At 40.6% G+C, this 25,856-nt stretch overlaps 1 protein-coding gene across 1 annotated transcript in view; it reads right to left on the bottom strand.

The window, feature by feature from the left end:
* The window catches only part of LOC126236667 (cytoplasmic dynein 2 heavy chain 1), an 873,274-nt gene that overhangs the window by 73,246 nt on the left and 774,172 nt on the right, over positions 1-25,856 (bottom strand). The window contains exons 64-65 of the mRNA XM_049946146.1: positions 14,961-15,121; positions 14,533-14,769 (exon numbers count right to left, since the gene is read on the bottom strand). Of these exons, the coding sequence (XP_049802103.1) occupies positions 14,533-14,769; positions 14,961-15,121 (398 nt within the window). The remainder of the gene's footprint in view (positions 1-14,532; positions 14,770-14,960; positions 15,122-25,856) is intronic.

Genomic DNA, 25,856 nt, shown 5'->3' with positions numbered 1-25,856 from the left:
TGACATCTCAGCCTTATGGCTTGCTGCAATATTTCATTCTCCATGATGACAGGAGTGTTGCTTCTCTTCTATGTAACAGCTATTTCTAACTTAATTGTACATGAATTGCAAGTTTTTTTATGTGTTTTTCTTGCATTTTTAACAGTAATATTAATATAATACATCATAAGAGATATTTCAGAGATTGCATCAAAAATACAAACTGCTCAGCTTTACAATGTATGCAATTGCTTGCTGTACCTAGGGTAACTTACCACTTAAGAGACTGACAAAGTGCTATTATTATAAACAACACATACTTGATTAAAAGATCCACAGTCAGATCAATGCTTTATAGTGGTATACTCCATATACAAATGGTAAATGATGGAATGTAACATCCATTTTCTACAGCTAAACTGAACCAATATTGTGTGTTACTTCCACAAATGATCTGTCACCCTGATGATACTACAATAATTTTTTCCTTCACTATGTTTATATGGTTGCCTTTCTTAAAGTTTCTTGATGCAGTGAACATGCTATGGAGTGCCACTGATCCATGCTGCTTGACTTCTTCACCATCTGCAGAGGGTCAAGGGCTGTAAGAGAGCTCTGAGCTAGGCAAACTACAAAATGATGTCACCACTTTTCAAATAACTCTTCCATATTTTGTTCCTCGTATATAATAATTATAACACTGGGTGAACAGCTCTCTTATTAATTCATTGGTCAGAACAAAATCTCTAACTAGAATCCTAGAACAGAATGATCCTTTACATTATATCTCTTCAACTGTTTATTGGGAATTGACTCTTACTGGTTTTTTCTATGCTTCACACAAAATTATATGCAGCACTGGTACAATCTACTTTTTCCTGTACTTTCAGCTCTATAAAGTCACAGCTTTTCTTCCTAACTAGTCAAAGCACTTGGGTCACTATTTACATCAACAAATTCTACATTCTAACACCTCTACCCCACCTTGTATATCCAAGATTTGATCATTTAATGTCAAATCCATAGTGTACCCCTTTGAATTGCTCTTCAACAATCTTCCTGACGAAATTGCATTGTTCTTCTATTTTGTTCTGTAATTTATTAGGTAACTTTACTAAGGTTGTGTCTATATTAGAAATGTTATCATTTGAAGAGTCTATTTTTGTATCTAACTCCTCACCATGTCTTTTCAAGTCTGACAATGCTTGTCCCTGGGTTGTAATATTACTTGCAAGTTCTTCCAATTTCTTTAATACTTTTGACATAATGATACCCATTTTGCATGTAGCAACCAGTATACAGTATGGACAAAATAATATACACTTAATAACACTTTAATAATATGACACTATTTGAACACCACTGCTTACAACCACTGAAATGTGTTTCTACAACTTCTCACATGATAAAATAGCAAACAAAAGTTTGAAGCTGGTGTTACATATAACTCAACTAATTAGATGTACAGGTAGTTGCACTGCGCTACCAATGTGTTGTGCAAGTGGGAATCAATACAGCGATGGCCTGCTGTGCCACTGTTGCATAGACAGCCAACCGGCTTCCATACTGCAAAGCAAAACTGTGCTGTTGTCACTTTCATTGACCTCAGCCAAAGTGCCGTCAGACACAGCTGCTGCACTTGTAACCTCAAAATCAGCACTCGAAATTCTTACATATCATCAACATAATGCTTCTTGACTCACATCCCAAAAGTTTTTACTCAAGCATCCAAAGGTATCTTGCTGTCAGCTGGTGCTATGGACAACTATTTTTATTTATCCCATTCCTTTTAACAATTCACACTTCTTCTTAAGTATTTAAATTCTTTTGGGTGACACTACACCGTGTGCCAACTTATATCTTCTGCACTTTTTACTTCGGCTGCCATGGGCAACATCCCATTTTCTTCCATTATTTATTGAAAATTCTTCTTATTTCTGCAGCAGTTCTCTTCTTTAGCACCTCTTATTTGCATCCTGCACTTAAGGTGCCAAAATGGAATGTAACATCCATTTGCTGCAGGTGCACTAAGCCAATATCATGTGTTACTTCCACAAATGATCTGTAACCCTGATGATACCACGATAACTTTGGCCTTAATTATGTTTGTACAATCACATTTCTTGAAGTTTCCTGATGTAATGGACCTGCTATGCAGTCCCACTGATCCATGCTGCTTGACTTCTTCACGGTCTGCAGAGTGTCGAGGGTTGTAAGAAAGCTCCGATCTATGCAAGCTACGAAATGACGTAACCACTTTTCAAATAATTCTTCTGTATTTTCACAATATTGTGACAAAAAGATAGATTGCTACTTACCATGTAGTGGAGATGCTGAGTTACATTGTAACAGGTATAACAAAAAAGACTGCTAAACAAGTAAGCTTTCGGCCAGAAGGCCTTCTTCTGGAGTAGAAAATTTTGTGGCGGCGTTCGTAGCGACAACACTTCACTGTAGAAATGGCCTACGAAGTCACCGCCACACTTTTAATAGCGGGCCGACCGGTCCGCTGGAACAGTGAACAGAAAGATGAAAACCCAAACACTCGGATTAAATGAAAGTCGGTACTTATCTTTATTAACGACGATACAGAACACAGTGGTGAACATGGTCTACAGAAATCTGTCTAGTTCGAGTCAGAGCGGCTAGGTCAGCGTCGGCTGACGACAAACAACAACTCTGCTGCGATGAACACACAACTGACTAGCAGGTACACAATTCGGTGGCGAGTATACAACTGAGCAGCGAATACAGAACTGTCCTAGCGCTCGCGACTCCAGCGCTTAAGAAGCCAGAAGCCAGCGGTGGCGCGCGCAGACTTGCGGCGATTTCCTGTATCGCTGGCGCTGCTTATGCGGACGGCGTCCGGACTTTGATGCTGCCAACCTTTTTGGCAGCAGGCTCGGTTGGCATTACTGGCTAGGATATAACACTCCTCCCCCCCAAATCGCCGCACCGTCGTTGAATAATGACGTGGCGAGCGTCGACGGCGGGGGAGGGGTCTGGCCGCAGACGTAGCAGAAGAGACCGGGGCGGAGACTGTTGTCAGTGGCAGTCCCCGGTCCGCACCCCAGCATTGGCTGCACGGGGCCGCGGGAAACACCGACGGAAAACCGAGGTCAGGGTGCACGCCTGTGACCACGGGCGCAGCTTCTGGTACTGGACGCGACGGGGCGTCGGGACCCACGAAGAGAGGCAGCGTCTCCTGACGCTGCGTCGATGGCTGCCGAGTGGGCGCCGGACAAGGCGCTGCGGTGTCAGACTCCTTGGGGGTGCCCAAGGAAAGCGGCTGCAGGACAGGCTGCACAGCCACTGCTTGGGAAGGCGGCCCGGCTGAGGGGTCGACGTCCATCAGCTCCGAAGGCGGTGGCGACTGAAGAGGGACCGCAGGCGCCGGAGCAACCACCTGGGGCGCTCCCAGATGAAGCTGCGCGGGAGGCATCAACGGGACGGGCTGTCGGCGTGGTAGCGGCGACGGCTGCTGCTGCTGCCCTGGGGGCGGCAGCGAAGTCGGAAGGCGCGGCTGGAACCCGCCGCAGACCAAATCTGTGGACAAAGAACGAGCGGCAGAATCCGGGCAGCCAGCGCAGCGCAACTGGTTCTGATGCCTCCTGTGCACCCCAGTAGCACCTTGAACAGTATAAAAACCGCGACCCTGGACACTTATCACGGTACCACGTTCCCAACGACGGCGACCGTGATAAACTCTGAAAAAAACGGCGTCGTTGCGCTGAAAACGCGTGCGATGCTCAGAAGCGGCGGGTCGATCCGGGGGTGCAACAACCGTAGTAGGGTGCGATGACGACGGCTGTGGAGAAGCTCCGCAGGCGAAGGTCCGTCGCGTGGCGTGGTCCGGTACGACGACAGGAACGTGATGAGGGCCTGCTGACGAGAGTGCGTAGCACGAAGGCGGTCCATATGATCCTTGAATGTGCGTACAAAACGTTCCGCTGCACCATTCGATTGAGGGTGGAACGGCGGAGTAAGAACATGGCGAATGCCTTTGGCAGAACAAAAACGTTCAAACTCAGCAGAGGTAAATTGTGGACCATTGTCAGACACTAAAACTTCTGGAAGACCCTCAATACAAAAAATTGAAGTCAACGCCTGTATAGTTTGTGCAGACGTTGTAGACGGCATGGGCACAACAAACGGGAAATTACTAAATGCATATATCACGATGAGCCAACGAGAATTCCAATATGGACCAGCGAAATCAATATGTACTCGCTGCCATGGACCAGCAGGGCGTGCCCACTCAAAATAGCGTTGAGGCGGAGCAGCTAGGTGTTCGGCACACGTCGAACAATCTGTAGACATCTGCGTAATCTGCTTATCAATGCCGATCCATGTACAATGACGGCGGGCAAGCTGCTTGGTGCGGACCACTCCCCAATGACCTTGATGCAACAAGTCGAGGACCTTGGATTAGAGCACTTGGGGAACCACTACACGAAGCTGGTCATTCTCGGTGCGTAACAGCAAAACTCCGTGCGAAACAGACAACAGATGACGTTGCGGATAATAGCGACGAACCACAGGATTCGATATGTCTTTTGCCTTGGATGGCCAACCACGTTGAACAAAACGTAATAGTAAACTCAGATGAGGATCCGTAGCTGTCTCACGTGCCACCTGACGATAATCAATCGGAAAATCCCGGAGGGATTGATGCTCATCGGCGTCAATCTGATGGCAAGAGTCGTCAGAGGAATCGAAGACATCATCCGCAGCAATCGGCAATCTAGAAAGCGCGTCAGCGTTGGCATGCTGAGCTGTAGGGCGATACAGTATCTCATACTGGTATTGTGATAACAAAAGAGCCCAACGTTTTAGTCTCTGAGCTCCTCCGCTGAGGAACTGGTTTAGACGGATGAAACAGCGACGTCAGGGGCTTGTGATCTGTGACCAAATAGAATGGTCTACCATAGAGGTAGTGATGGAATTTTGTGACACCGAACACAATAGCCAACGCTTCCTTGTCCAATTGGCTATAATTACACTGAGCTTTGTTTAACAATTTAGATGCGAACGCTATAGGACGTTCGGTGTTACCGACTCGGTGAGACAACACAGCACCGAGGCCGAAAGAAGAAGCATCACAAGCTAACACCAGAGGCTTGTTAGGGTCGTAATGGACCAGACAACGATCATTCAATAAAGCCTCTTTAAGCTGCTGAAAGGCTGATTGGCAATCAGCTGACCACACAAACGGAACATTCTTACGGCGGAGACGATGCAACGGTGCAGCAATCTGTGATGCATTAGGTATAAACCTAATATAATACGTCAATTTGCCAAGAACTGCTTGCAATTCATGCAGATTGCGAGGGGTGGGCAAATCACGAATAGCTGCTAAATGTGACTGGGAGGGATGAATGCCTTGAGCATTAATAACATGTCCCAGATACTCCAACTCCGTAAGGAAAAATGAACATTTATCGATGTTGCAACGTAGGCCTGCCTGAGACAACACTGTAAACAAACACTCCAAATTACGGAAATGTTCAGCAGGCGTCCGACCGGACACAACAATATCGTCTAAATAGTTGCAACACGATGGCACATTAGCCAGAAGTTGTGACAAAAAACGCTGAAAAACAGCTGGAGCTGACGCACAACCAAAAGGCAAACGCAGAAAACGGAACAACCCCAACGACGTGTTTATGACAAAATACTGTTGTGATTGCTTGTCGAGGGGCAATTGCAAATATGCTTCACGGAGATCAATTTTGGAAAAGAAACGAGCTTCCCCTAACTTATCCATCAGCTCGTCCGGTCTAGGTAAAGGAAAAGAATCAATGACAGTCTGAGGATTAACTGTCGACTTAAAATCAGCACACAAACGTAACTTGCCAGACGGTTTCTTTATAATAACTAAGGGAGAAGCCCACTGGCTCGCTGAAACGGGTTGAATAACACCGTCGTTTTGCCAACGACAAAGTTCATCTTCTACAGGTACCCGGAGGGCGTGAGGCACTGGACGAGCACGAAAAAATCGAGGCTGAGCATTATCTTTTAACGTAATATGAGTGGCAAAGTTCGCAGCACAACCGAGTTCGTCTTTAAATATATCACTGTATCGGTTACACAAATCGGTTATGCTGTCTTGAGGAACAACAACAGAATTAATTTGCAACACATTGTCTTGGATAGACAGGCCAAACAAGTCAAAACAGTCTAATCCGAAAATGTTTACACTGTCTGTAGCGCGGAGCACTGTGAATGAAACTGTTTTTGTGTTGCCCCGGAATGTGGCTGGCACGCTACATACACCGAACACAGGAATGTGTTCGCCACTATAAGTAGCCAAAGAATGTTTTGCCGCTGACAGTTTAAGGCGGCCGATAGCCGCATACGTAGCACTATTTATGAGAGTCACAGATGCACCAGTGTCTAATTGAAAGTTGAAGGTCTTATCCTGGATGCGTAGCTTCACAAATAGTTTATTACACTGTCTCTGGATCGGTGCAGCGGAGGCGGAAGACACAAAATCAGCGCGTTTAGCGCGTGTTCGCTGCTTACGACAACTCGTGGGTTGGGCGGGTGGAACAACAACTCCCGCTTCACTTGCAGTCTGTACATTACTTTTTACAGCGTTTGAATTACGCTTGGGTTGCATAGCAGAGGGCTGGGTGGGTGGCTTATTGCGAACAAGATTATTACCCACACGAACCGTGGAAGAGTCTTTAAACGCTACCTTCTGGGCGGGCTGGCTTTGAAGAACATGAATATCCATGGGCTGGGCAGCACTAGAATTGTCCTTGCGTTTACGCGAACAAACAGTCTGGATGTGTCCTTTCCTTTGACAAAAGTGACAAACCGCGTTTCTTAACGGGCAACGTTCACGAGGATGAGCAAGAACACACTTAGGGCAAGACTTAACTCTATCATTTTGCACACGCGGCTGACGAATGTGTTTAACATGACGCAGCCGGCTAGTGTTTACAGTCTGACTCTGCCGGTGGGGCCGCGGGCGTGACATAACTTGCTTAGCACAGGCAATTTGAGAAATACCCGGCTGATCTAACTCACACTCAGCATAGTCAAAAGTATCTTGGGCTTCAATAATGTTCATCACAGTCTCTAATGACGGGTCAGGCAACTTTAAGATAGCAGCACGAATACGAGAATCTGCAATGTTTTGAGTAATAGCGTCTCGTAACATGACATCACTGTAGGAAGCTCCACACACACAATTAAATCGGCACTGACGGGTGAGGCCCCGCAAATCTGTTAACCACTGTTTATTAGATTGATGTGGCAGTTTCTTTAATCTGAAGAACTTGAATCTGGCTGCTGCCACATGAACTCGCGACTCGAAATACTCAGCAAGCTTGGTAACAACAACGTCATAGTCTAAAGCTTCTGGCTTGGATTCCGGGAACAACTTACAAAGTAGTCTATAGACTTCCATGCCTGCAGTGGAAATTAAATAAAGCTGCCGCTCATTACCTGTGATTTTGTAGACTGACATGTGCGCCTGCAACTGCGCGAAATATTCTTGCCATTCTTCTCGTGATGCCTCAAAAGCACGAAAAGGCGGTGCTGCCTGTGCTTGTTCCTTGTGTGGTGGTGGATTAGCCGCTTGTTTGGCGATTGCTTCCACCAGACTTTGTATTTGCTGACTCTGTAACAAGATCAACTGTTGTAATTCGGCAGACATAGTGAACACAAATTAAACCAGCCCCCAAAATTCTATCTCAAGAAACAAGTTAAACCAGCCCTGCACACGAGTTCGGAAGTCCTCGTCGCCAGTTTTGTGGCGGCGTTCGTAGCGACAACACTTCACTGTAGAAACGGCCTACGAAGTCACCGCCACACTTTTAATAGCGGGCCGACCGGTCCGCTGGAACAGTGAACAGAAAGATGAAAACCCAAACACTCGGATTAAATGAAAGTCGGTACTTATCTTTATTAACGACGATACAGAACACAGTGGTGAACATGGTCTACAGAAATCTGTCTAGTTCGAGTCGGAGCGGCTAGGTCAGCGTTGGCTGACGACAAACAACAACTCTGCTGCGATGAACACACAACTGACTAGCAGGTACACAATTCGGTGGCGAGTATACAACTGAGCGGCGAATACAGAACTGTCCTAGCGCTCGCGACTCCAGCGCTTAAGAAGCCAGAAGCCAGCGGTGGCGCGCGCAGACTTGCGGCGATTTCCTGTATCGCTGGCGCTGCTTATGCGGACGGCGTCCGGACTTTGATGCTGCCAACCTTTTTGGCAGCGGGCTCGGTTGGCATTACTGGCTAGGATATAACAGAAAACACACACACACACACATTCATGCAAATACAACTCACATGGTCAGGTGTGTGTGAGCCGTGTTTGCATGTGTGTGTGTGTGTGTGTGTGTGTGTGTGTGTGTGTGTGTGTGTGTGTTGTCCACTCAAAAAGAAGGTCTTTTAGCCAAAAGCTTATTTGTTTAGCAGTCTTTTTACTGTGTCTGTCTGTGACTCAACATCTTCACTATATGCTGAATAGCAATCTACCTTTTTTGTAACATTGTCATTATTCTATTCTGTATCTTCTGTATTTTTTTGCTCATACACAACAATTACAACATGGGGTAAACATGTCTTATTAATTCACAAATCAGAGCAACATCTTCCAATAAAATCTTGGAACACAATGACATTTCACATTATATCTCCTCAACCGTTTATTGGGCACTGACATTCTTGTTTGCTCATCTGCCCCTTGATTTCCAAGACACTACCTAGCTACTGCAGCAAAGCAAGTGACCCCTTCACAGCAGCTGGAGATGCTGCAGCTGGAGATGCTAACTCACTGCCCCACATTGGTAGCATCCTGTGCTTGCCCATTTTCCTCCAAATCTGTATATCAATCCTGTCAATCCAGCACACTTACAGTGGGAAATTCTCCACATACTAACTACATAAATAACACCTTTCATAAGCTCGTCAGGAAGAAATGAAAGATGTTATTCTAGATGTTCCACGACAGTGGAAGCATAGTGACCAAGATGTATTACTCTGTTTTTAATGTTTTATTACAGTAGGAACTGCTTTATTCTTTGTTTGATTTTATTTATCTTTGTACATTTCATCTTTTTGCTAGTTTCATTTTTTGGATATCTCTTTACATTAGAACTGTTTGCAAGAAGGAAAAAACTCTGTATGCAGGGGGGCACTCTTGTTACACCTCGCTGCAAATATGCAACAACTTAAAGCATAACACTGGCCTGTAGTTCTAGTACAAGACACACCTATTTGGGCATGTGAGTTTGACTGCTGCATGCCAGAGGTAAGGGGCTGAGTATGTTTCAACCCTCATTTTATACCGTACATCTGATATTGCAAAGCAAAAATGTATACTGTAAATGTTTCTTAATGAATTATTTTAACTTTCTACAACAATTTTTTGATTAAATGATGGTCTTAATGGTACTTTATATCAAAACTTGCACCCAGCAACAAAATAAAAGTGCACCTATATACAAAAGCAATTTTTACTCATATCAAAAGGTGCTACCCTAGTGTCAAGAAAGACAATAAGTACTACATCAGGAAATACCATCTACTGGCATGTTTTTGGTTTCTTTCTCCATTAGATGCTGACAACTGTGGTCTAATTTTACTTTGCTTCGCAGAACTATGCATTTTTTTATGTTTAACGTGTCACAATTTCGTACACCACAGTTCCTTGTTTATTTCCATGAATGCAAGACATTAATACAAAATAAACAGTTGCTCAATGACCAGATAAATTTGGAAACCAGGCACTATATAAAATAAATTTCATTTCACTTCTTGCCTCTCACCTCCTTCCTCCAATCACTCTCCATCAGAGTACTATGAAGGTATGCTCACTCATCTATGGTTCCCCCTCCCTCACTTACTCTCCACCAAAAAAAGTCATTATTCCTTCTTTACTCTTACACAGTATACAAACACACAGTAACACAGTTAAATAGAATAACACACATATGTTAACATTCTGTAATCTGTCTCATTCCACTGTAATTTATTGTGCACAATGACCAATGGAACTGGTAGCTTACTAAGTTACAAACAAAGAAAGTAGATAAGAACAGTGCCTGAACACACAAAAACATGTATTGTGCTGTCCACATTACGGCAAAATGATAGAGCTATAACTAAAGGATGCAGATACACTGCAGAGTTTATACAGCAGAAAGTCCTCTCCCTTTCAGGAATGCACACAAAGACAAAGTATACTAGGCAAATAATATGCTGAAGAGATCATATAGTACAGTTTGTACAAGTGGAGGTTGTGCTAGTGTTAGCTAAACATAAGAACGAAAACGCCCATGGCCCAGATGCTGGTAACCCAGCAGTTCTACCACAGATTGCGTCACAGGCTGTAGTGCTCCTGACTCCTTTGTTAACTTAAACATGAAGACTATAAACATTCTTGAAACCTGGTGGACCTCAAAAGCGTTAATAATTAATACGTCCAATGAAAAAAACCCTGTGCACCAAAAAGAGTATTAACCAGTTTGCCTTATCACTGCACTTACTGAGGCACAGCAGTAGATCCAGTGTGGTCCACTCCAGTGAAATTGGGAACTCAGCAAAAGTAATAGATTTGACAAGAAAACTGTATACAGAAGAATCTTATATTTACAGCCTAAAAAGGTACATTGTTCAGAGGATGTTTTCTAGAAGAAGCAGAAAATTTTGTTACAAAATGCAGTGCAGTTTCCTGTAACATTCTACAATCCTCAATCATGATTACAGAACATATCAAGAATATTGACTGAAACAATTGCACTTTCTGAAGCTTCATGGCAAATTAAAACTGTGTACCAGTAAAGGACTCGAAGCAGCGACTTTTGCGTTTTGCGGGTTTGTGCTCTAGCAGCTGAGCTATCTTATGACTTGCCCTCAATGATTTACCTTCATATGTACAGGGTGATTATAATTAAAGTTGAACTTTCAAACCACTGTACAAATAACACCACTGGTCAGAATGACGTCAAATTGCAACATAATATTATCAGAGAAGGGGGAAACATACGGCAGAAGAAAAAAAAATAGCGTGAAAATTGATCAATAGATGGTGTTGTATGTGTTAGAATATGTAAATGAAAACACGTGTCATGCCCACGACCCACTGAAGTTGGTATAAACACGCCGGGTACACAGCTTTTCCTCCTTTCACATCTGCGACATTCGCCATGATTGTCTCAATGCAGGATCACACCTTGCTTGTAAAGCTGTACTACAAGAATGATGACAGTGCACACGTCACTCTGCAGAAGTTCTGGACACTGAAGGGTTTGAAAAAAGGCTTTGATCCGATGACTGCCATGGGTCTGGAGAAAGAGATTTGCAAATTCAAAAAGACCAGTTCCTTTGGTGTGCAAACTGGCAGAGGGAGGAAACGAATTGATTCAATAACAGTGGAAGCAGTGGCCACAGCAATGCAGGAGGAAATGAGTGGTGGTGTGCAAATGTGTAGTGCATGGAGAATTGCCCGAACATTGGACATACCCGTGAGCACTGTGTATAAAAACTTGCAAAACATCCTTCTTTGCTACCCATTCAAAATTACCCATGTGCATGAGTTGCTTCCTGTTGACCTCCCAGCAAAAGAATTTCTTGCTCACATGGAAGTGGACAATATTGGCCATGGAAGATTTTGTGGACGGACAAAGCTCACTTCCATCTGACAGAATTGTTGAATATGGGCAACGAAAAATCCACATGCAAATCAAGCAGTACCACTTCATCCTGAAAAGGTCACAGTGTGGTGCACAGCATCATTTATCATAGGGCCATATTTTTTCGAAGAGACATGTACTTCCGGTCCTGTTATCTGTGCCATCACTGGTAAGCACTATGAGTGTCTTTTGCACAACCACATCACTCCAGATCTCCAACAGCATGAATGTGTGGATGGGAGAATTTTTATGCACGATAGCACACCTCTGCACATTCCAAATCCAGTTAAGCAGCTGCTGAAGCACCATTTCAGAAATGCTAGAATTATCAGCCACCATTTCCCAACAGCCCGGCTGTCCCGCTCACCTGACCTTAATCCATGTTACTTCTGGCGGTGGGGCTATCTGAGATGTCGTGTTCACTGTTCCGATTGCAAACTTAGCTGCATTGAAGGCACACATTGTGCAACACATTCTGAACATGACCCCAGAAATGCTTCGATCAGTTGTGGATCATGCTGTTTTTCGATTTCAACTTGTTGCAGAAAACAGTGGACAGCATACTGAACATGTTTTCCACCAGTAACATGGAAATTAATAATCCAATTTGATGCTTTTTATGCAGTTTTTGGCCTCGGGATACTTAAAAATCAATGTGATTGATGCTTTTTATGTGGTTTTTGGCATCAGGACAATTAAAAACCAATGTGGTTGATGCTTTTTATGTAGTTTTTGACCCCAGAACAATTGAAAACCGATGTGAGTGATGCTTTTTATGTGCTTTTTGGCCTCAGGACAATTAAAAACTGATTTTTTGCATCCGATGTGAAATGACCTTACCGTGGTGTAAGGGCTTATGTAACTAACAATGCCACACCTGTACACCCATCCACACTGACTAGTACAGTTTGTTTAACATCAAATGTACACCTTAGGCATTGTTGTATGATTCATTTGTCATATGTAGTCAGTCACTATTAAATTATGATGCTTACAGTGCTATATATTGCTACATATTGTAACTTCGCCCCCCCCCCCCCCTCCCGGCTATACGTTTTCCCCCCCTTCTCCGATAATATTCTGTTGCAATTTGACGTCATTTTGACCAGTGGTGTTATTTCTACAGCGATTTGAAAGTTTAACTTTAATTATAATCACCCTGTACATATATAATGCAGTGTGTGTCTTGAGGTAAAATACATGCACAATAAAGAAGCAGTACTTGAATTTATTTTGTAGTGACTGGTGTTTGAGACTTACAGCTGGGATGGACTTGCCATCTTTGAGAGCAGAGTCTACTGCCTCAAGATAGCGCAAATTGGTAGAACCAAACAGTTAATAGAGATAAGTAATGGGCCACAAAAATTTGCAGCCTACATAGTCCACCTCCATATAAGGCCTGAACAACGGTAAGAATATTGCATTCTACAATACCTCTTCTCCTACCTTCCATGCTCCACAGAAGTTTTCCTGCATACTTTGCGGACTAGCACTTCTCAAAGAATGGATATTGCAGAGAAGTGGCTTAGACAGAGCACAACGGATTGTTTCCAGAAAGAATTTCCACTCTGGAGGGAAGTGTGTGTCACTCGGATTAAAACTGTGTGGCAGACCAAGATCTGAACAAGGGATCTTTTCCTTTAGAGAAGGCCTGTTAGATAGGGCAACCACAGCTGTGACTAATCATCTTATTAGGAGTTAAGAAGCCATTTCAGATATATTTAATATTTTTATCATCAGACCACTAGCAGTTTCATGGCACTAAAAACCATGCTCTCACCTGAGATTATGGTTTTCATTGTCACATAGCTGGTTGTAATTTGATAATAAAAAGATTAAATACACCTGAAGCACCTTCTTAATTCCCCAAGATGTTTTCTTTAGCAGGCAAGCGTGCTATACTGACAGAACTATTCACGTATGACTCATGATCTGCCTTTGAAGCTTTACTTTCCAGGTTCCACATTTGAGTCCTGGTTTGGTACACAGTTTTAGTCTGCCAGGAAGTTTTAAATGAGTGTTTTCTCCACTGCATAGTGAAAACTCATTCTGACAACAATCCTTTAGTATATGACTAAGGTATTTCTCTTCAATACCCTTTTTCCCAGGAGTACTAGTAATGCAAGGTGTGCAGGAGAATTTCTGTGAAGTTTGGAAAGTAGCAGAAGAGATACTGGTAGAAGTATGTCATGAGTCATGAGTCATGCTTGGATAGCTTAGCCAATAGAGCATTTTCCCAAAAAAGGTAAAGGTCTCATGTTTGAGTGCCAGTCTGACATACAGTTTTATTCCACCAGGAAGTTTCAAATGAGTGCATACCCTACAGCAGAGTGAAAATTCATTTTGGAATCTCGATGCCTATAACAAATTAATATGATGAGCAGTTTCTACTGCTATCAAATTATTATATGTAATTATAAAAATTTTTACCCCACTTCAAATGCATTCTCCAGACATTTCCCAAAGTCCAGTGAATGTATCATTATTCTTACTTTTTTTTTAAAAAAAGGATATCAGATAATTTGTCAGGTTTCCAACATGGATACAGCTTTAATGACTGTGCCACAAGCCCTCATCCTCAACAATCAGAGAAGCCTTTAAAAACAATTCAAACAAAAATCGCTGCCCTTTTATGAAGCTCACAGTACCTACCCATCTAATCCACATTAACTAATGTATCCTGACACTTTCATGACTCCCTGAGATATAGGAACTCTTATCGCACTGATGTAAATATAATCTACAAAGCTGGTCAAATATTAAGGAATTAGATTAATTATTTTTTACCACACATCTTTTTACTCACATTTACTTTTGCCTGTTTTACCACAATAACTCAAGCTTTATGACTTAGCAAATACTTTTGTAATTCAAAATTTATAATTTTGCGTACCTCATACGTCATCTTTAGGCAGGACTGGGCAAGGACAGATGAAAAGTTTAAGTGCTGTTCTGTTGAAAGCCACAACCTAAAGTTTTCATGTCCCTTTACTGTTCTAAGATATTTCTCAAGATCAGGTAGACAGGCTGTTGCCAGATGAAGGTTCTTGAGGCACAGCCAGTTACCCTGATCAGCAGCAATCTGAAGAGCCTCCAGAGCCACATTCAGTTCATTTGCACACAGCACCATCTGGAGAAGGTAGTGAAATTAACCAGCACAGAAAATTGTAATTACTGTTCAGAAACAGTAATATAAGACACTACATTAAAAAATTATTTTCGGCAACTTTCAATATAATATTATCTAAAAAAATAAGCAACAGAGAAGAATGACAAACTGAATAAATTTTCCAACCAAAATAGGCCTATATAACAGCATACTTCTTTGTATTTTCCTTCTCCTACAGTTGCACTGGCAAGTTCACGCAGTTCTTCAGAAGGGTCTGCTCCAGGGGAAGTTATCAACAAGATGGGCTCATATGGTAATGACTCTGTATACAACTGTTTCAGGCTAATTGCTGGTGGTGATAGGTCAGCCAGACCTGTAAGAGGAAACATTTAAAAAATGATAATAATCTTCATTTTGTGTCAAATGTTTTGAGCATGGCTATAAAATAAGTTAACACAGTAGGAAAATATAGACTGCTATTTATCATAAAGAAGACATGTTAAGCAGGCACAATTAAAAGACACTTACATAAAGCTTTCGGCCACAGCCTTCATTGGCAAAACAGAAACACACACCATTCATACACACAAGCAAACACACCTCAGTGTGTGTTTCTCTTCTGCTGATGAACGATGCGGCCGAAAGCATTATATAAGTGTCTTTTAATTGTGCCTGTCTGCAACTTGACATGTCTTCTTTATGGTAAGAAGCAACCTATCTTTTCCCACAGTGATGATGTTGCTACCTGGAGTTTCCATTATAAAAAAAGTCAGACAAGTTTAATATATTTTATAAAATTATGACACACAATTGGAGGGTGCCACTTGCCTTCCAGAGGTGAAATTCTTACTGTTGTTGTCAGACATCTCTAAAAATACAGGAAAATATCCTAGCTTTCAGGATTATTAATTTGTTCTTGAAGAATAAAATAATAATTCCAAATGTTTGGCTACTGGCTTACAATTTAATGTATGGCTATGAGCAGTATCACGAATTTTATCTCCTGAAGATAAGTATGGTCCATAATTCTGTTCCATAATTTTATAGTAGTCTCGGGTCAATTTTCCTTTTGATATCATTAATGAACTTACCAGACAAAATATTAGTCTCCATCAAAGAGCATACTAGCCACTTTGGAAGTCTGTCAATGGCGTAGAAATAATAATAGGTAGTCTGGTAATGATCCATCAATGATGTAATACATGGCTGTGAAGAGGTGTGTATGTGCCAGTCAGTGATATGGAATCAGAACAGCAAAATGGGTTGACAAGGAGATGTGACAGAATGGCAAACAAGGGCTAACATGTTTGGATGTGACCACACTGTGAATGAAGTTGCTTGATCTGTTGGTGTGTCAATGCAGACTGGCCAATGTATCAACAATGAATGGTGTATCACTCGCAATCGTGTAACATGCCATAAGAACAGTAGTCATAAAAAGACCCTGAGTGACAGAGACTTAGAGTAGGTTTTAAACTGACACAAATTGCTGCTGTTTGTGAATACATGCCCTTATCAACCAATCGGCAAGCAAACATTGAAAAACAAAGGTAATGGAATGCAGTCAAATTCAGTTATGTGATGCTGATGGAATTAGAGTAGGAAATTAGACACTAAAAGTAAGTAGACGAATTTTGGTATTTGGACCAGTGTTTTTCAGAGGTATGATGCAATGTTCCTTTGGACATGCATGCAGTATCATACTCATGCCCTGACACTGGGAAAGTGACTTTAAATTAAAATACCTACCCTGTATAGGATATACATAAAGAATGTATGAATGCAGGTTGTAGAAACACAGCTAGTCATGAGCCGTGCTCGGATAGCCTGATGGTAAGGCACAATATGCAGGAAAACCGGATTCAAGTCCCAGTTCGGCACAAATTTTTGTTGTTATCATTCAGTTATATAGCTGATGGTTGTCCATATTTACAAATACGAATACATTTAATTTATTTCATAATTGCTGTAGTTGCCACAGTGCCTGTTCCTTCGGACGTGCATACATCATACTTCTGAAGAAACAGGCACTACAATATAGTAATTCTAAAAAGTGAGGGACTCATAATAAATATGACCAAAAGGGATATTTAATGCATAAAAGAAGGGTATCATGAATGGTCATGAGTCCGTTTGACCAACAGAAGAGTGTCACAAAGATGTTGAAAGAAGTGAGCTGGGAAACTCTTGAAGATAGATGCAATCTAATCTGTGAAAGCCTAATTAGAAAATTTCTGCAATCAACTTTAAGTGATGAACCTATGGATATAAACAACACCCTATGTATCACTGCCATATGGATCTTGACAACAAGATTACACTAAGCACAGTCTGCACAGAGGTGTTAAAGCAATCAGTTTTCCTGCATTCCATAGATAAATGGAACAGGAAAAAGTCCTAATAAATGAAAGTACTCTTTGCCATGCACTTCAGTGATTTTCAGAGTACAGATGTAGATGATGTAGATGTAGATGTCTAGCAAAGTAATGTGGTGTTCAGGCCAAGCATTGAGTTCAGAACAGCTAAGTTACCTTAAATGACACTGATACTTTTGTCATCAATATTCTACAGTTGGTACATATCATCACTTCTATTATTGTTTCAAATGGTGCCTGCTGAGAATTTGATATTAGATGGGGATGGCACAAATATGGGTGCAAAAAAAAATTTTGATTCCTAGTTTACATTTCCCCAGTTCCTCGACTCCTGCATTTGTGAGGATATCAGCCAGGTACTGAAAACAATCATTTTTCACAGAAGCCATGATGCTTTGCTTTGGTTCTCCTCTCATATAACAGCCACATAATAAAATATATCTGGATATCTGAAACAATGATGTGAAGCCACTGAACACGTCACATAGAGCAACTGATTGTTAATGTACACAAAACAATGTACTTAGGAACAGTCCTTACATTTTATTGACTTGTGTAACCTATTGTAACCAGAATACCACAGGTGACCCCTGTGTACAGAATGAAGACAGATAAAGTGAGGTATGAATCATATTAACATGCCAAGATAATTTTTACTCACAGACAACTTTTGTGGGTTTGGCTCAGTGTTCTCACACAAAAAGACGATCAGCTATGTATTGATGTTTATATACAGTACTTATTATACATTCATTCTGTACCTTCAGAGAACATTTTCATGTATTATCTACTCTTCCTCTCCTGGCCCCACAAACCACAGTCAGTGTTCAGCCTCATCAAGCACCCTTCTCCACAGGATTCTGTCCATGGCATCCTCTTCCCTTGCTCTAAGTATCTGAAGATCATTGGCTACATGGTCTCTCCATCTTATTTTTGGCCTATCTAAGATTTGTCGCCCTCCAGGTCTCTTCTACAACACTTCTCTCAGTCTTGATTCCTGCTCTCTTCCATAGACATGCTCAGCCCACATTAGCCTCCTTGTCTTGACTTCCACAAAAATATCTGGTTCATTACACATCATCCTGAGCCCGCTATTTTCTATTTTTTTCTTCTTTGCCATTCTCCTCCTTCATAAATTGGTCCAAATATCTTCTGCAGGATTTTATTTTTGGAAACCTTCATCTTTCTCTCTGTATCCCTATCTATTCTCCATATTTCTGCCCCAGATAATAATACTGGTCTGATTATGATTTTATTTATCCTTATTTTGGTTCCTCTTGATAAAATTTTTGATGACAGTAGTTTGTTGACTGAATATAATGTTCTGGATGCCAGTTTTATCCTTGCTTCCATTTATTGTTCCTCATCATTTCTGTTTTTTACTCTGACCCCCAGATATCTAAACTCTCTTGTTTCTTCAGACACATCATCATCAATCTCTATGGTTTCCCATCTATTTATCTTATAATTTCTTTCTACCCTCACAAATGATGTTTTCTCATCATTTACATCTAATCCAACTTCCTTAGTTTTTGAAACAGCCTTTTAGTGAGTATTTTCAGGTCATCTAGATTTTCAGCGATTAATGCTCCATCACCCCCAAAGGCCAGTATTTTCTTTTCCTATGCTATTTCCCTCCTCTGCTTCACTTGTTGCATCCAGTGCTTCCTGTATTATTACATTCAACAAGAATGGTGATGTGGCACCGATGAGGTAGACACCAGCATCGATATCTGTTCGTCTTTGGACTCTGAGCATCATCTTTGGACTCTGAGCATTGTCTTTAGGCTGTTCCGCCATGTTCAGTTCTTTGTGAGCCTTGCATGTGTTTAGGTGAATAAACGAACTACTGCTAAATGGGTGTTGTTTGGTGTAACCAACCCGAACTTCTCCCTCAGTGATATTCCACCTCCTTGCCCCACTCCTGATTTTATGTCGAAAGCCACAGAATGTTCTCCACCCACTTTCAATATGCCTTTTGAGCCTTCCAGTGCAACTTTTGTAAGACTTGCAACCCTCTTTGGTATTCCAGACTTCTGCATTTTCTCCTACAACTTTTCTCTGTTTATATTATTGTAGGCTTTGTTAATTTCAATAAACAATATTGCCATTGTTTTGTTGTCTTCTCAACATTATGATGCAACTTCTTTCAATGCACATATCAGATCAGTGGAATCCTGCTTGTTTCTCCTCTACTATCTGTTTCAAATAAGATTCCAATCTTTTCTGGTCAATTCTCAGTACATATTTCAATGTTTCACATACATAAAAGTCTAATTGACGGTGCATTATATGACCAAACGTTACATCTCCTACTGTGCAAAGCACTCAGTTTTCCATACTATCACCTCCATATTTTATATTAAGCTTGGATGTAAGATGCATTCTATGATTTTTACATCAAATATATAGCCATGAAATGACGTTCTGCTCTGAACACCATACAGTATGTTTATTATATATTTTATTTAGATTGTATTGTTTATTGTAATTTTTCTTTCAAGTGTGTCATACCTGTTTTACTTCTATGATAAAATATAGCTAATTGCTTAGCAGATTACACAGGTACCTGTAATCAAACTTCATTTTATGCCTCACAGGGATCCATTTAATGGCAGTATAATGCTTTCAATCTTTATGCTGAAGCTCACTTGATGTGACTTATTTTTACCCACAAGAATTTCAGAATGGGACTGTAACTCCAAAACTAGTAGCAAAGAAAGGAATAAAGTGTACCTGTCAAACTGCTGTTTCCATAAAATGTGACTCACACACATTTGCTCTCCTGTGAAGTTTGATGCGACAATTCAAATGCAGTTCACAAATAATAGTAGCATCCATAAATATAACACCAGGAATGATGATAATATCCAAGATCCATAACTGAACATTACTTTTGCACAAAAAAGGAGCAAAGTATGCAGTTACAAAAAGATTTAACCCCCCCTTGTGAATTATAGGTGCTTGTAAAGAATGAAAGCTTTGGAAATACTCTGAAATCATTTAATCATTTCTACTTGACAACTGCTTCTACTACACCAGTGAATTACTGAGAAGATAGCATGTATGTGGTTCAGTTACACTTAAGATTTTTTTGCAGAACAATTTTATGTGTTAGCTTCCTGATGTGTTCCACACCATGACAAGTTGTTGCCACTGTGATCCATGGAAAAGCAAGAAACTAATTTAAACTATGGACAGTTTATTAAAATGAAAAAGTAAATGAAGCAAAGATCAAATATTAGGTTAGGAAGTGGAAATAATTATATGACTGGAAGGAGAATATAAACAAACTTGGGTGAATGTGCAGTGGGATAATCAAACAATGGAAAATCCAGGATTCAATGTAACAATATTATGAAGATAATACTTGTTACTTACCATGGGAAAGAGATGCTGAGTTTCAGACAGGCACAACAAAAAGACTGTCAGAAAGTGGGCTTTTGGCAAACAAGACCTTCATCGGAAACAGGTAACTAACACACACACACACACACACACACACACACGACCACAGTCTCTGGCTGCTGAGGGTAGCTAACCTACTCTCCTACGTAAAAGATACCAACAATTTCCTCCACCGACTCTCCACAGTTCCTGTTCCTTCACAGTTCCTGTTCCTTCACCACTTGGTGCCCTGCCCGTTACCACTGATGCCATCTCCTTTACACTAACATCCCTAATGCCTGTGGCCTTACTGTTACTGACACTACCTTTCCCAATGCCCATTGGATTCCAAACCTAAAACATCCTTCCTAGTCACCATGAACATTTATATCCTCACCCACAATTACTTCTACTTTGAAGGCATTAACTACAAACAAATCTGAGGTATGGCTATAGGCACCCAAATGGTGCCATCCTATGCCAACCTATTCATGGCCACCTAGAGGAAGCCTTCCTAAAACTCATAATCTCAAATGGTTCATTGATGACATCTTCATAATCTGGATAAAGGGTGAGGACACCTTATCCACATTCCTCCAGAACCTCAACACTTTCTCCCCCATTCACTTCACCTGCTCTTACTCAACCCAACAAGCTACCTTACTTGATGTTGACCTCCACCTCAGAGAGGGCTACAACAGTACTTCCATCGATATCAAACCTAACAACCACCAGCAATACTTATACTTCGACAGCTGCCACCCATTCCACACTAAGAAAGCCCTCAAATTCCGCCTCACCAACCCTGGCTGTTACATCTGTAGTGGCAAGTGGTCCCTCTCAAAATATACCAATGATCTCACTCACACCTTCACAGACTGTAATTACCCTCCCAATCTTGTACAAAATCAGATCTCCCATGCCTTATCTCTCCAGTCACCTGCCACCTCCCAGAGTCACACCATCCGGCCACAGAGGAGCATTCTCCTACACCCTCAAATGAGAAATAACCTATCCACTATCTTTCCCACCCCTCTCACAGTGGTATTCCGCAACACACTGAAACAAAACAATATCCTCGTCCATCTCTACACAACCCCTGCTCCCAACCCCTTGGCTCATGGCTCTTAAATAGACCTAGATGAAAGTCCTGTCCCATCAAAGTCAGGGCTACCAGTGATGTGATCTACAAGCTAAGCTGCCACCACTGTGTTGAATTCGACATGGGCATGACAAACAACAAGCTGTCTGTCTGCATGAAAGATCACTGACAAACTGTGGCCAAGAAACAGCTGGGCCATACTATTGCTGAGCATGCTGCCCAACAATACAATCTACATTGCCATAATCTTCCTGTTCTCAACCTTCATTATTCATTGTCCGGACCCATGTAGCCTTTTCCCTGCTCTCATTCCAGCACTGCACAGTCCTCTATTCCACTAATGCACCCACAGTCTTTTTCATTCTCTCCTTTTCTGCTAACCCCTGCCCCCCATTCTGCCCTCTGTCTAACCTCCCAACTGCATCTAACTGCGCTACTGTCTCTCCACTTCATCCCTGTAAGCTCCCACAAGCTGCACTGTATCGTACCCCACCACTACCCTGGTATCCCTCCCTTTCCCCACTCCAGCCTCCTCCTTTCCTCTGCCATCCAGTTGCTTCTCCGATCATGCGCCACTGCTCGCTGCCTGGCCAGAGACTGTGGTCACATGTGTGTGAGTTGGTTTGCATTGTGTGTGTGTGTGTGTGTGTGTGTGTGTGTGTGTGTGTGTGTGTGCGTTGTCTATTTCGGACGAAGGCCTTGTAGGTTGAAAGATCACTTTCTGGCAGCCTTTTTGTTGTGCCTATCTGCAACTCAGCATCTTCACTATATGGTGAGTAGCAATGGGATAATCAATAGAGAAAGAACTGAAAATAAAATAGGAAGGTAACTACTGGAGACAAAGATGGGAAACAAACATCTATATGAGATAACTAAAAGCAAGAGTGTGAAAAACTACTTCAGGGACATGGTACTCTGAAGATATTAAAAATGATAATTAATCCCAATGACAGTAATGGGAAAGAAAAGTTCACATAGGGTCTATGAGTCAGTCAGGTGCAAGAAATATGACATTTGTAGACTGCTTTTGTGCAGTAAAATCAGGCAAAAATATTCTAAAATGACATATGGAAGCTGGGTGGAGCAATAGTGTTGTGAAATATTTAAAGGAAATACTAGTAAACTGATGGCTATTAGCTATCTGGAAAGAAAAATATTGGATGAGCAGTTAATGAAGCCAGTACTTAGAGCAATGTAAAAAATATGTACATGCCCACTAAATTAGTGAGCAAGAGGTGATTCATGTAAGTAAGGAAAGAAACAGCTGAACAGCAATAGATCTGAGAGAGAGAAACATATGTAACTGTAATAAAGAATGGATAATACTAGTATATTATGTCTTGTCTACTGTCTCCCTTTTTATTATGAACAACTTATCATTTCTCCTGTCTGTACCAATGTTGTGAATTCATCATATTTCTATTCCTTTCCCCTCCTGTCCTTCCCTCTCCACGCCTTTGCCACCCAAATCCCCTTTCTCTTCTCTATCCCTTGCCTCTACCTTGTCCTTCTCATTTTCTGTGACTGCAAATATTTGTTTTATTCAATGATCAGTTTTGTTCATTACAACTATCATCAGGTTCATTTAAAACAGTGTGTTCATATTTATGAGAAGAGCACTATGATAAATTAACAACTTTAACATTGAAACAGATAAAAATAACTCTATTAACTATTTAGACCTGATGATCATGAAAATAGACATTATGTTCAGCTTTCATACAAAACCTACATGTGCCAATAACATTATTCATGCCAAAGCCTGTCATCCAGTACAATACAAAAAGAGCCTTATATATAAGTAACTAAATATATCAAAACAAACAGCCATGGGAATGGATACACAGTGAGCTCTGTCATGAGACCACATAATAAGATAAAGAAGAACACAAATACACAAGCAAACAGAAAGCAATTAACAGTAACAAAAATTTTGTCCATGTGACATATTATGAGCAACTTTCTCATCAGCTAGAGAAGCAACTGAAGAACACAACCATCATATGCAGCTTTGAAATAAATAATACTCTGACACTGTGGCTTAGACACAAGACAGGTATCAAACATAATAAATTTCTCAATTTGGGCATCATCAAACTCATTCTGATGACAGTAAGAAATTTTATATCAAACAGACAGACAGACAGAAAACTTACTATTAGATTTAGGGAACATACATGTCTGCAGAACATAAATGCATTTGAATAACGTATGACTGTACACACGTATACTACAATAACAACAAAAAAAAGAAATTGTGCTGAAGGGTCATCTATTGAACCTTTTGGAAGAAATTGAGATCTACAGGAATAAGAAACATGACCCCACAAAACTGCTGAATGAACAAGAGGAATTTACACTGAATACCTATATTTCTTGTATGACAGGCTGTTGTGGTTCTTAAATGTCCTGATATTCTACCTCCATCCATTAGTTTTTTGGCCCTGGCCCTGTGTCAACCATGCTTTCTTGGCTCTATTTTTGTGAGCCCATTGTGCCTGGGGCTTTTTTGTGTTTCAAAATGCTGCTTTCAATCAACTTCATTATGTCCTACATATCATGCATTGCAGAGGTCTATTTGGGAGCAAGGTATTACAATTTATCTAACATTTTACTGTGAGTGGATGTTTAAGCTCTAACTCTTTTTTTTTTAGTTACATTTTTAACTCATCCTATTTTGAGTCTTGTAAGAAACCTTTGTAAACAGTGCTAATGGTCAGCATCATCTAGCAGCTGAGGCCGCTCCACTGTTTCTATTGTTGCTGTAAGCATAGTGTGCTAACGATGGGCCTACATTATGGGTCATGACTGTTTATTACAATTTTATCACATTTTTATACTACATGCAACTGCCAATCATGGCTATAAATTTTATTTGCCTCTTTTATTAATTTCAAGGAGAAAGGTTTGTTGTTTATTAGATGCTTCTCAGATGTTTGAATCAATGCTACTACTAATAATTTTGTTAACTTATCGTAACAGTCTTACTCATAAATAGGCAAATTATTTTTTAGAGCCATAGTGACTGAAACAGGCCATAGAATAAAACAAATATCTGTGATCACGGGGAGTTTTGGTTTCCACATAATTATGTAGGAACAGGACAACACTGTAAATCTAGGTCAAATAGCGCAATACTCTCTACAATTGATCTGGAATAACAAGTAAATGTAGCAGATTATCTTTTCAAGCAATTAACTTTCTCTTTATTAATAAGAAGTATCAAAAAAGATCCTGTTGCTCTACCTCTCTCCTTACTGTGTTGTGGAAAGCATACAGAAAGTGGCTACTATCAGGGCATAAAAATTTATTTCAAAATATAAGATTGTTTTAAAATATCACTTTTGTTTCCAGCAAAGAAGAAACATAAAGGCATGGGCTTAGGACAGTTTTTTACTGTGGCTTACATCACAGCTATATACAGAAGACAAAGAGTAATTATATATACAGGAACAAGTGCAATAAATATAATTGTTCTAAATGGACAACAATAATGCCAGGTGATTCTCAACATTCCATTTTAGTATGTATCTGATTTTTGTTCTAAGTAAATATATTTCCCATCTGTCAGTTTTGTTTTCAGATAATACATCTATATTGATTGAAAATTGTGAAGCAGTTAATAATTAGATTCCTAGGAAATTGCTTGATCCTGACATCTTGCAAATCCATATGGTACAGTTCAAGACAAAATAGTCAGAATATCATGAAATTAAAGTAGGTCACAAACTGAAGACTCAGCACAAATGGGCTCTATTAAATTCCTGGGGTTATATGTGGCTACAAATACAGACTGATTTAGACAATTTGGGTGACTTTTATCCAACATTACTGACATGGATTCACAAAAAAAAAGAATACATACATACATATTTTGTATAAACTATATAGTTGGGAATTGCTTTTGGGGTAGCTCAAATAGTATATCTTGTACACTGGTCCAACACACAAATCCAAGGGAATCATTTAGTCCATTATATAAAAGTTTGTAACTTTGATCATAAGTTTTTCTCAGAAAGCATAGCTGCTCATTCACAGTAAAAATCATTTCATTATTAGGAATCAACTGTGTCTCATTAGCTAATGTTACTAACAATTAAATTACATAATAAAATCATAATGGTTAGTAAATACACATCATGAGATGAACAAATGACTGTTCACAATTCTTCTTTTGAGCTAAAGACAAAAATATTTAGCAATACATTTAATGCAACAATGTAATAGCCTTACGGACAGGAAAA

The sequence above is a fragment of the Schistocerca nitens genome, chromosome 2, assembly GCF_023898315.1.
Source record: "Schistocerca nitens isolate TAMUIC-IGC-003100 chromosome 2, iqSchNite1.1, whole genome shotgun sequence".
Classification (NCBI taxonomy): Eukaryota; Metazoa; Arthropoda; class Insecta; order Orthoptera; family Acrididae; genus Schistocerca; species Schistocerca nitens.
This window is presented reverse-complemented; position numbering and strand designations above follow the sequence as displayed.